Source organism: Onychostruthus taczanowskii, unplaced genomic scaffold (assembly GCF_017590055.1).
Source record: "Onychostruthus taczanowskii isolate IOZ18803 unplaced genomic scaffold, ASM1759005v1 scaffold3, whole genome shotgun sequence".
In the NCBI taxonomy this organism is placed as follows: domain Eukaryota; kingdom Metazoa; phylum Chordata; class Aves; order Passeriformes; family Passeridae; genus Onychostruthus; species Onychostruthus taczanowskii.
In genome coordinates, this window is record NW_024500349.1 from 2,917,207 (window position 1) to 2,929,811 (window position 12,605).

Here is a 12,605-nt window from a genome sequence, read left to right on the forward strand (position 1 = left end):
TTGTAACAGGATGAGACCAGTGTGGATGTTGTATAAAGCTCTCAAAATTCCTACGTGGGGTGCTTCATGAACTGCTCCAGTGTGGGTTCCTCTACAGAGTACAGTCCTTCAGAAACACACAGCTGCAGTGTGGGTCCTGCACAGGGTCACAGGTCCTGCCAGAAATCCTGCATCTGTGTGGGCTGCTCTCCCCAGGCTGTGCAGCTCCTGCCAGGAGCCTGATCTGTCATGGGCTCCCCATGGGCTGCAGGCTCCTTCAGGGCACATCCACCTGTTCGGCTGTGGGGTCCTCCAGGGGCTGTGGGTGCATCTCTGCTTTCCATGGACGTCCAGGGGCTGTGGGAAGACATCCTGCCTCAGCACAGCCTGCACCACGGGCTGCAGGGGAATCTCTGCTCCAGCACCTGGAGCACCTCCTGCCCCTCCTTTTCTGGCCTGGGGTCTCTGCAGGGCTGTTTCCCTCACACACGTTTCTCAGTCCTCTCTCACAGATGCTGTGCAGCATTTTTCATCCTTTCCTAAGTATGCAATCACAGAGGTACCACCAGCATCACCACAAGTCTCAGCTTTGGCCAGTGGTGGGCAGGTTTGGAGCTGGCAGACACCAGTTGTGCCTGGTGGGGGGCACACTGATCTCTTCTCACCGATGCCATCCCCAGAGCTCCCTGCTACCAAAACCTTGCCCCACGAGCCCAGTACAATGCCCTTCTGTCAACTCCTCCTGACAGGTGCCACAGCTGGGGGCTGAGGGCTACCCTGTGCCAGCCTTGGAGCAGGGGCTCCTCTCTGCTGATCAGCTTACTGGCCTGAGATCGAGTCTTCGAAAATTCCTGCTTGAGCTAATTAGCTGTGGTCAGCAATTTTTGGTTTTTAAATATTAAATGCTATGTTAAAACAAACTGGTATGTCAGGTAAACATTATTCAGGGCTGCAGACCAAGTTATACATTAATGGAATGCAGACTATGTTCTGTTTTTTATTTCCACATTCCTAGTATACTAAAGTTTCCTATGATACTCATTAAAATGATCAAGAAACAATCATAGCATTTTAACAAAATCTTGCTGAATCTTGTGAAAAGAAATTAACAGCAAATTTTCAAATTTTTACATCTTGATCCTGCTTCTGGGCTGTAAATGTTGGATGAAAAGTGCAGCAGCCAGATGACTCAGATACTTGCTGCATAATAACTGTGCAGCTCGAAATCATTGAGAAATTTTTGTTGGCTTAAATTTCTGCCAGCAGACTTCATGCTGGATTAAATCAAGTGTGTGCAGGTTGGCAGTTTTGCTTTGTGACCCTTTCACCTCTTCTCCAGTTTCTTGTTTCTTTCCTTCTGAGACCACTGCAGCAGGATGTCCCGAAGTCCCTTTCACTGCAAACTCGGTGCCTGTGCTTTCACCATGCCTTTGGCCAGTCGCACCATCCTCAGCACTGCCAGACAGGATATTTCTAACATCCCAAAACATCTCTCTCAATGCAGTCTGTAATGCAAAAGGTGTACCAACAGCTGCATCACACTACTCTATTTTGAGAAAATCTCACACAGTAAACTGTAAACACATGTCAGCTCACATCCACCTACAATAATACTATTGCTTATAATGAAAAGCTGAATTATATGGTATCCATGCAAGTAAATGCTAGAGCTTGTAGTTAGAGGTGCTACAGATTCCCCAATTTAAAATGTTTTATGAAGAGAAAAACATAAGATATTATGCTACTATGGACATCTCATTATTGTAAATTTCTCTCAAAATACAAAGAGATGAAAATTAATTTATTTTTAGGTACTGAACTTTATCAGTAAATCAAAGCATTCCTTTTAATGATTAGCTCATTTAACCCCTGCCATAGCCAGGACTTTCTGCATCAAAAAGAAGCAGCTTAACACCAAAGCACTTGTGCCCTTTCTGCTATCAACTTAGCAAACAGACACACTGTAAGGCTTACATGTATTCACTTTTACTACTTTATTTAGATAAAAAGGCCACATTTATGTGCAGTACATCTTAAAGAGAAGCCCTTAGAAAGACATCAGAAAAGTTAACAGCAAAAAAACTTCAGTAAAGTATTCCTCACAAAAGTGCTACAATTCTAACAGTCTGGGTTTTCAGAACCAGACTCCAGCAGATAAGACACCTACCCTATGTTCAGAGACAAAAAATGTATTACAAACCCTTGACTCAAACAAGGCAAAAGAATTATTCTTTTGATCATTAGTTTGCAATGTATGAAAAAAAATTATCCTGTGAGACTTAGATGTTGAAAGTCCTATGTAGCTAGTAACAAAATGGCATTTCTAAATGACTTTTTAAAAAAATACAAAGCAGTTATTTGAGATTCCATCATAATGATGCAATATGAATTAACTAATGCACTGCTCAGAAGTCAGTAATTATGACTATTTCTTTTCATATGTGCCATTTCATGTGCCCTTGTTGTCTCAATGAGGCTATAATTTCTTAAGAGCTATTTTCTTGAGAGAAATAATCTGAAAATATCAGAGGAGAAAAATAATATGGGAAGTGTAAGTAAAAACTGGAAACTGTTTTAAATTCATTTTAGTTAACTCTTTTCTATAGGTCAAGAATAAGGAATGGGGGGGATAAATAAAAAGTTTCAGTGATGAAATGAAAACATCAAATTAAAAATAGAAATACAGAATACATAGGAAAGAAGAGAAAAAAATTTAGCTAAAATTGAGGTAAATGAGAAATTATTAAATAAAAATCTGGTTAGATGAATCTAAAACACTGAGCAAAAAAATTAATGGCGAGAGGCCAGAAAGCTAGTAAAGTTACAGCATACAAGGTACAAAACAAACCTAATGAATGCTACAAGCCCATTTAGACATAAACAAAAAAAATGAAAAGAATATTACCAACAACAGAGTTTAGTATTTATTTCTGTCCTGTTTCCTAACATGAAGAAGAGGATATTTATGAAATTCTCTCTAATAGAGCTTACTGAAGAAGAGGTTTAGCAATGTCTGCCTTCACAAAATACTAGATGAGAACAGCTTGTGTCTGCAATGTCTGGACATGGGTAAGATGTTAATCTTTAATTGATCTTAGAGCACTGACAAAAACAAGAAAGAATGGAAATAGCTAATATTAGGGATTGCTGTCCATGTTGACTGCAGCAACAATAAACTTACTTATTATCAAGACATTAATGTTCACTGTTATTATCCAACTCAAAAAATAAAAGCTGCCTGAACAACACAATAATAAATATATATTGTACCATCTAGAAGTAGTTACAATCAGTGTATTATCCACAAAGCTTTGCAAACAGATTATTTAAAGACAGGAAAACACATCAAGAATGGTGGAACAGTCACTATTTTCAAAGAATCATAGTGTAGGATTCTTCAGGAAGCAAGCTAAAACTGCCCAAGACTAATTTCACAAGAAAAGAACAGATACTGAAATAAAATTAAAGACTGTTTATCAGCCTGTGATTATAGACTAATTTGCATGTTTTCTATTACACAAATTCTGTCTGTGCAACACACACATGCACATATATGTGTACACATATGCACACACACATCAGGTGTTTTTAACCTGGCTGACACTCTTGCATTTGCTAGGTCAGTTTTTCACAGCCAAGCCAAATTTCGAATGCTGCTTACCCCAGGATACGATTCATTCCATGCCTAGCAGCATAATGGAGCGGAGTATTGTGCTGGTACGTTTCTCCATAAGAAGTATTTGGGTCAAGAGTTTCTTTTAGTTGAGGGTTGCTCTCATAGATTTGGCAGGCCAAGTTTTCATCTCCATTTATAAGAGCTTTGCGGAATTTGGTGGTTGTATTTCCCATGTTGCTATCCTAGCTATCAATGGCACTTCTTCCTTTCCCCTTCATCCACTTGTTGTATGGTTCTGTAACATGCTTCACAGCCTAAAAAAGACAAATAACATTCCAGTTATTCTGTAAAATTCTTTTTCACAGATGAAAAGAAAAAATGCAGAGCTATAGCACTGTAAATAGGCAGGTGAAGAAGAAGTACATAGGGCTATAAACGCTCCTCATGAATTGCTGAAATCTTTCTAGGTAAATGCACACAAATTCCCAATTCTTCACAGATCATTTCCCTGATAAATTGTGGATCTCCCTCCCTCTGCAAGTATCTTCACTACCTACACTCTTTAAACCTATGGAAAAGAAATGGCTAATATCAACCTGTACTAGAAGACTGGCATGAACACTGAATTTCCGTGAATGAGAAATGAACTAAAAATTAGATGTTACTTCAAAAACAGAACTGATCTGAAGCAAAATTCTTACACAAGGAAGAAAAAGTCTTCAAAAATATGCAATAAAGTAGACATCAGTTTAACTTTTAATTGAAGAAAATTATATTAAAATATGCTTGAAGCACATGAGCTTGTATAGGTGGGTGTACACAGCACCCTTCTGTGCCAGTAAGATGAATGCCCATGAACACAGAAATTACCATGGCCCCATCTTAACAGCTCTGCTAAGCAGACTCTTTTAAACACCCAGACCCTTACATTTAGATCTACAATGAATGGCTCCATACAACATCTGGCATCTGTACCTGGCACAAACCAACTGCACCTTACAGTACTTCCAAGTACTTTCCAGCTGCTGTGCTCCCCAGCCTCTCACTTTTACCTGATGGAGGCACCCAGCAGATTAAGCTGCAAAAAGACAGGGCAGACAGAGCATCTCTGCTCATGACACGGGACAGCAGGAGCTTATCTGGATGTGCAGCTGGAGAGAGCACATGTTGGTTTGTCAGGGCACAGACAGGAGAGTCAGCACCGGCTGCAGCTGATAGCACAGTGAACCTTCTAGGAGATCCCTTTTGTGTGTGAGTCATCCCATCCACGCTGCTCCATGCCAGACCTTTCACCCCACAAAGCACACACAGCGATCCAAATATGCCAGGCACAGCAGGTTAGGGATTGAGACTGTGTTGTGCACATAAAATCAAACAGGGCAGGAGCTGCCCAATATGTTATGTTCAACTTATAGGGGCTACCTCAAAACTACTATTTCTACATTGGCTTTCCAACACAGTTACTGGTGCCCCTCCAGCCCTGTAGACAGACGAAACAGAGGAATGCAAGGGGTCTAGAGCTGCACAGAATCCAAGGGAATCAAGATGTGGATAAAATTCACACTAAAAGCAGTTGAGGAAGTCTGGTGAACAGCTGCCGTGACACACTTTTGTCTCCCCAGAGCTGCTGTCACCAGTTACCTTATCAGCTAATCTCATCAGAGCGGTCAGGTCTGTTCAAGAAGGAGGGAGGTGGCCATGGTGGCCTTCATTTTAATCCTTTTTCCTAAAAAAATGTGGCAAAACAACCCTTATTTTGAGCTGTTGTGAGGTAGCAATGACACTGCTGTATCAGCTGCCTCCACGTACTAAACATGTTGTCTGAGACCAGATTACCTAAGGCATTCATCCAAACACAAATGGACATCCTTCATATATCTAGTTATATCCACAAACCAAAACCCAGATTATTCAATCACACTACAGATTCTGCAGCATTTTGTATCCTTCTGTCATTGATATATTTTAAAATACAAACATGCAAATTCTACACAGGTATAAAATTTATATTCTTCGAGAAAGTCACTGTGTGTTCACATTACTATGTCACATCTCTCAGTGCTATAAATTAATGTGTTTTCAGATGCAAAACTATTTGCATACTTTACATACTGGGTAGTTTCAGTCTTTAGTCTATGAAGAAAAGTTCTACACCCTGTTCAGTCAGCCAGCAGTTTGTATTACATTCAACAGACAGGATCTTAAAAATAACTTGAAAGAATGATTTCACTTAAGTTTAACAAGATTAGTTTGTGGTATTATATTATCTGTCAATCCCTATCTACCACCAGTAGCTCTCAATACTATAAACTACATTAATGAGAAAAAATGCCTAAAAGATATCAGAATCATCATGGAAATCAATAATGAAGATCCCACTAATGGCTGTAACACTAAGAAAAGCACAAATCATTTGAAATTAGAACGTAACAGCACCAATTTCCATGCATTTATTTCTGGAAATTAGCACACAGATAACTTGCATCAGCTGCAGAACATGCTGCTTCTTGCCCAAACTGGAACATTAAACAAACCTGGGTAGGGATGAATGAGAACACTGAGAGTGGAAGGAGATAAGATGGTGCCCCTGGCATCTAAGAGAAATCTGGGACAGGGTGGTTCTGTTGAGATATTGAAGATGAGATCTGAATGGATTTAGGTATGGAAATGCATGGGAGAAGTGAGGGTCTCTGTGGGGTGAGCTAAAAAGCTCAAGTAATTTTTGTGCAGAAAAGGCAAAAATCATTAATTCTTTTGTACACCGAATAAACTTTATTTACTTTTGATGCAGTATGGATATATTAGAATGTTGTACTGTTATCAGCAACTACTAACATAAAAGATGTTAGTATTATTATGTACATTATCAAATCATCTGGAAATTTTAGGAATATGCAGACTGCACCATGTAAGTCAGTGAAAAAAGTAGTGACATCTGCTTTCTTTAAAAAAGCTGACAGACTATGTGTCCAACAAAGGGCTAAATACGACACAGACATGATACAGAAAGGTGAATTGAAATAAAAAAGAGTAAAAAACTTGTTTGTGTAAAAGGACCAGACTCCAAGGGAAATGAATCTCAGTCAAAGGAAAGGGAGAATTCTAAGAAGGATTATGATACAGAGCTATGATATGGCTTTGAAAAGACACAAGTGAACTCCAACACAAAAACAAGAATGAATGCAGAGGTATTGAAAATTTAGCAAAGGCTAATGTAAATATAGCCATCACATTATCAAAATAAAATGAAAGATGATAGAACGGGGATAGTCAATGAAGGCCCTTCAGGTGATGGCAAACAGCTTATATTTGATGTGATAGCAAGAAACTGATCTCTGAAAGAATGGAAGGAGAGAAGTGACAGAGTCAAAATTAACCCAGAAAACAATTCTCTACTTAAAACACATGATATGATAAACTATATTAATGTCTGTCACCTTCATACAATACCCACAAAGTTTTTAATTTTTAACACTACAACAGGCATTAGCCTCTTACACTTTGGAAATTTGGTGGGCCACATGGTAGTATTTTTTGTTTTCTGAATTGCAATTAAACAGGTCAGCAGAAGAAACAATGGAAAGCAGAAAGACAAGGGAGAAGCTGTCTCTGTACCCTGGCTCTAACAGTTGGCTCCCAGCATGTTTGGAAGTCCAGAAGAAAGAAAGATGTGACAGCTGCTGCCTCTCTCAAGCTGCTGTAGTTGATGAGTGCCCTTCTGTAAAATAGTCAAGATCTGCCCATTTACAGTCATCAGTTCATCTTTCAGCAAACAGCCCCACTGCATCCACCACCAAAGCAGCCTCTGCCTCAGCTGGAGGAGGAAAAGGACAAAATGTCAGATGATGCAACAAAATCTGACTTGAGAACGGCTGAAAGGGGCCCAGTCTGATGCCTTTTAGTGTAGTTATCTTTCACGAAAAGCTTCCAACCTGTTACATTCTCAGAGAACAGGAAGTTAACGAGCAAAGATGGAACATGACATTCAGGGAAAGGAAACTTAGTTCACTCCTTCAGCCTGTCATTTTGTGTTTTTAGAGTTGAAGGGCATATAACACATACATTTCCTCTGACACAGGTGGCAGGGAAGTGGTCTGGAAGGTTATCAGCCAGTCAGCCTCAGAGAGATGGAGAGCTGAACTCAGGTGTTGCTAAAGGAGTTTCAGCAGCTCCTGGGCACACATGGATAGTGTGCAGTGTCAGTCTCACTGGTCTTGCTTCCCTCTTTGTATAAACCTGGCATTTAAAATCCATAGACTATTTTTTAGTGTGCACATCACAGTGGGGAAAAAAAAAAGACCACACAAACTGACAATTTTCTAGTATTTTATCTAAATAAAATGAGACTTGAATAGAATTCTACAGGACAAATACAAGATTATTTTTTTGGAAGGGAGATCTATTCACTGAATTGTCAAGCTCTGTGCTAACAGAAAGGCTGTATCATGGCCTTTACATAACCTTATATAATTTATCATAACCACAAACATCATTTTACATCAAAGAACTCAGGAAAAACTAAATGTAATGTTTGAAAAATATATCCCATATTATTTCTGAATACTACCATCAACCATCTAGTTCTAATTTTGAAAGCATATTTATTACTTTTATTGCCAAATAGAAGTTCCAGCCTAACAAAATCCAAAACCCACCCTAAAGTTTAAAGAAAGATTCATATAAACTCCAACAGGGCCATCACACTTCTCTGCCTTAGCAATGAACAGTAATTTCTGTGGCTTTATTAGCAACACTTTGGTATCACAGCTCAATAAAAATTTAACAAAGAGACAGCCACTCTAATAGGAGCTTGACGATTGAGTACAAGATGGAAAAAGAGTGGATAAAGAAAGACGTGAGCAGAGCAAGGAAGCAATGAGATTCTGAGAGCAGCTGCACCAGCTGCCCAAATACTATTGATTTTTCCATGGGCATCATCATAGAAGTGAGTCTGAAGAAGAACAGCAATGACATCATAGGATTTTAGGAGTTCCTCCTTTAGGTGCTTGCTAGAAATTTGTAAAAAATAGTAAAATATTGTACAAGGGGGATCAGGTAAGTATTTTGGAAATATCATACATCTAACACTCATTTAGGAAACAGATACTGAACACAAAAGTATTTCATGATATGGCATATCTTTCTCAATTTACATTCTAAAACAGAATTTCTTACTGAATGTAGGACTAGCATGTGCTGATACAAGAGCTGTTCTAAATCTTGGGAAATCAAAAAAAAGGAGATAGACTGTTCTGCATCACACTGCTTAGAAAATCTATCAAAACCAGTAACAAAATACTCTGGTATAACAATGAGAAGAAAATGCTATACATTTATTGCACCAAAAAAACCTATTGTTTATATAATAAGCAAAGATCAGAATTGAGTGAATGAATGAATAATCATGTGCAACTTTTTTTTTTTAGAAGGTAACACTCATAATTACACAGTTTAACCTTAAAAAGTTTAAGTACAATTTGCAGATTAAAAACCTGAAAAACTACTTCTTAAGTAGTTTGTCATGTAAACTATGAGAATATTCTTCTGGAAAAGCTAAATGAGCCAAGATCAAACAAGACTACACAGCTCCTCATACTTAATATTATTAAAATAAAATACATTAACTAAAATTAGTTTACATTACTTGGCTTCTAAACCCTTCAAAAGACAAGTGATAACAAAGTAGTTATACAAAAAGGATAAAAAGATATTAAAAAATACTTGTTTTTGATGAAAGTATGAAATATTTTGAAATTATATACTAAAAGCATCTTCTGTTTCAAGTACAGCTAGCTCAAAAGGTAGCTATTTTATTTGCTTTGGATACTGCAGTTAAATGGCTCATTTTTAAAAACTGAGTTTCTAAAATGTTTACTGCAGAGTCTGTCCTACATTACAAATCATATTTTTTTGCAGAAGGGAGCCACAAACAAGTTAATAGTTTAGGAAAAAACCTCATGACTTGTAATGCTTAGGATAAGTGTCACATTATAATGCTGGTAATTTTAATCCTCACTTCTGGGACAGACTAACACAAATAAAGCAAGTCAAAAGTTAGGTTCAAGAACTCTCAGAATACCAGGCTGTCTCCCAGAAACAGCAGAAAAAACCCTGGATAGTGCTCTTTATCCTCTCTTACCCTCTCCTCTCTACACAAAGTAAAAAAAAAAACAAAACAAAACAAAACAAAACAAAAAAAAAAAACAACACACACACAAAAAAAAAACCCACAAAAAAACCCCAAAAAAACAAACACCAAAAAAAAAAAAAAAACAAACCACCAAACAACAAAAACCCCTCGCTTTACCAAGAAGACAAAATTAAGAATGAAGCATTCAAATGTGCAAGTCCATTTTACTTATGGATGGCACAGATGCCTGCAACTAAGATGCAGCAGGAAAAGTTAGGCTAAATCTAATTTTTACATGTTTATAGTCAAGATTCATGATTTGTCAAATTTTAATTAATTACAAATTGTTCTCTCTGCATACCTGTATCTGGGAGAACTTTTCTGCAAAGTCTGAAATGCACTTGTAAAGCTTGAGAATTGGTTATAGAAAAGAGTGGTGGTGTTTAGGGTTTTTTTTTTACACACTGAAATATGCTAAGGTTTGTGCCAAAAGTTCTAAGTCATCAACAGGAAATAATGAAAGCGTCTTTGCCACTTTAAACCTCTGTGAATAGGACTTAACATTATCAAACTCTTGTTACATTTTAGGCATCAAAATGCAGAACAAAAAAATTAATTTTTATGCCAACACTCACCCTTCATACAATGATCACCAATATAACATTCTCTGTGCTTTAAATACCAAGGTTGAAAAGTGGCAAAAATGTTGAGAGTTGACTTGAATAAAACATAGTGTGGGCTAGTGAGAGAATTAATTATTTCCTCATTTATATGCTTGTGGGATAGAGAGTCTAGCAACTTAGGTTGCAATCTCTTCATGCTAGCATATGTACTCACAAGTTGAAGGTTAAAGTTATTGCTCAATTTAGTAATTTGAGACTGGCTTACTGACTCAGCCATAAAGACTTTCATCCAGGTGGAGTATTTTCTTTCAGACACACTTCTTTCACAACTGTAGTTTGTGGAGTAAAAGGATTTTAAGAATGGCTTGGGTTTTCTTTGCACTGTTGCATTTAAAGGGATGCAACTAGGCCAGCTGCAGTATAGACTAGAAGCAGTTTAAGAAAAAACTCTGCTTAGATGTAGCTAAAATAATAGCTACATTATTTTATTTTTAACTGTGTTGTCTCCAATACTTGCATTCATCATTTTAATGAAATGTGGTAAATCCACTGTGGGGTAGGTATGTACACACATGGCAGGAGAGACAAGATACCGTGCAGGTATCGAAGGCTACCACATTGTGATAGCTGGATAATGACTGCCTTCCTGCCAAATCGAAGGTACATTGTGATAGCTGGATAATGACTGCCTTCCTGCAGGTGGTCAGGGGCAAAAATCCACCAGCACAAGTTAAAAGGAGCAATTTGTTGTGGTGTATACTTTTTTTTTCCCCTTTAGTGAACAGCAATTCAGTAGGATGGAACGAAAGAATCATCATTTTATAATTATGCTCTGGAATATCCACTGGTCTCACCTGTAATTGTGAATTCATTTCAAAATTCATTCCAGGGCCTCATGTCTGTAGAATTTATTTTTAATAACAACAAAACCCTCAAAGTTCTGTGAAATTCAGATAACACTCTGGACTTGTTTCCAATGCAACTGTCTGTCAAGGCCTCAAGAATCTTAGTAATTTAATTTGCTGTACTTTAGTCAGTTATATAAGAGAAATCAGAGAATCATAGAACATTTTGAGTTGGAAGGGACCCACAAGGATCATGGAGGTCCAACTCCCAACCTTGCACAAGACAGCCTCAGGAATCACACCATGTACCTGAGAATGTTGTCCAAAAGTTTCTTTAACTCTGTCAGGCTTGGTGCCATGGCCACTTCCCTGGGGAATGTGTTCCAGTGCCCAATCACCACCTAGGTGAAGATATTCTTCCTAATGGTATTTTTAGGTTCCAGACATAAAATACAACAGAACTTTTTCAGGGCTAGCTCTTCAATCTTCAGGTTGTATAGACTACTGAAATCTAAAATCTAAAAGATTTGTACCTAGCCTACCAACATTAGCACCGTAAGACCATCTCTATCTAGATCAGAAGGGGAAGAAGCACAAAATGAAATGTTTGATGTTGTATTAGATTAAGTCAAGCTACAGGCAGACATAGTTCTGGCATTTTAATCCCAAGCACACTGTTCATTTTAGTATAAAAAGCTCACTATAGACGGTTCCACTGACTAAAGTAACAGTACGCTTTAGGTACAGCACATAAAACATTGTCAGCTTATTAAGGATCTATAAAAATGACTTCTGTGTTACAGGCCAACGCTGATAGCATCACCTTTTCATCACAAAGAAGTGAACAAGTGTCACCCAGCACCTGTATAAAGAAGCAGCAGCAGCTGATGATTCACAGGAGACAGCATCAGCGATAAACTAAAGATGATGAACCAGAGACTGGAAATATTCTTAACCAGTGCAACACCTCCCATGCTGGCAGCATGTGAACACACTTCAGTCACCGTGTTGCCTCTCTGGTTTCTCCCTACCCTCACACACACATCTTGCCCAGACGAAGGGAGCCTCTCTGCTAAAAACACTCAAACACACTTTGCTTGGCTGTGAGATGAACTGAACTGAGCTGGGTTGCTGCTTAAGACAAATGTGTGTTTTCTCTGAAATCAGACTTAATAGCCAAAAACTACACAGAAATCACCACCAATAGTTACAAGGCAACAGTTCACAGAGCAAGGGACAGATGGGACTCAGACTGATGCTGTATGGGGCAGAAAGTCAGAAGAAATTTGTGTATTTCTGTCAGATTGATCTGCCTAGAAAAAGTGAGAGTAAATACGACCACTACTGATACAGAGCACTGCTGGAACATGAAAGGAGGAATGAAGATGGCAACATAAAGAACTACAGAAAAT

At 38.2% G+C, this 12,605-nt stretch overlaps 1 protein-coding gene across 8 annotated transcripts in view; it reads right to left on the reverse strand.

The window, feature by feature from the left end:
- ANKIB1 (ankyrin repeat and IBR domain containing 1) overlaps positions 1-12,605 on the reverse strand; it is an 85,228-nt gene that overhangs the window by 48,456 nt on the left and 24,167 nt on the right. For all 8 annotated transcript variants that reach the window (XM_041408946.1, XM_041408947.1, XM_041408938.1 and 5 more), the window contains exon 2: positions 3,641-3,909. In XM_041408946.1, coding sequence (XP_041264880.1) covers positions 3,641-3,828 — 188 coding nt within the window. In that variant the 5' untranslated portion in view covers positions 3,829-3,909. The remainder of the gene's footprint in view (positions 1-3,640; positions 3,910-12,605) is intronic.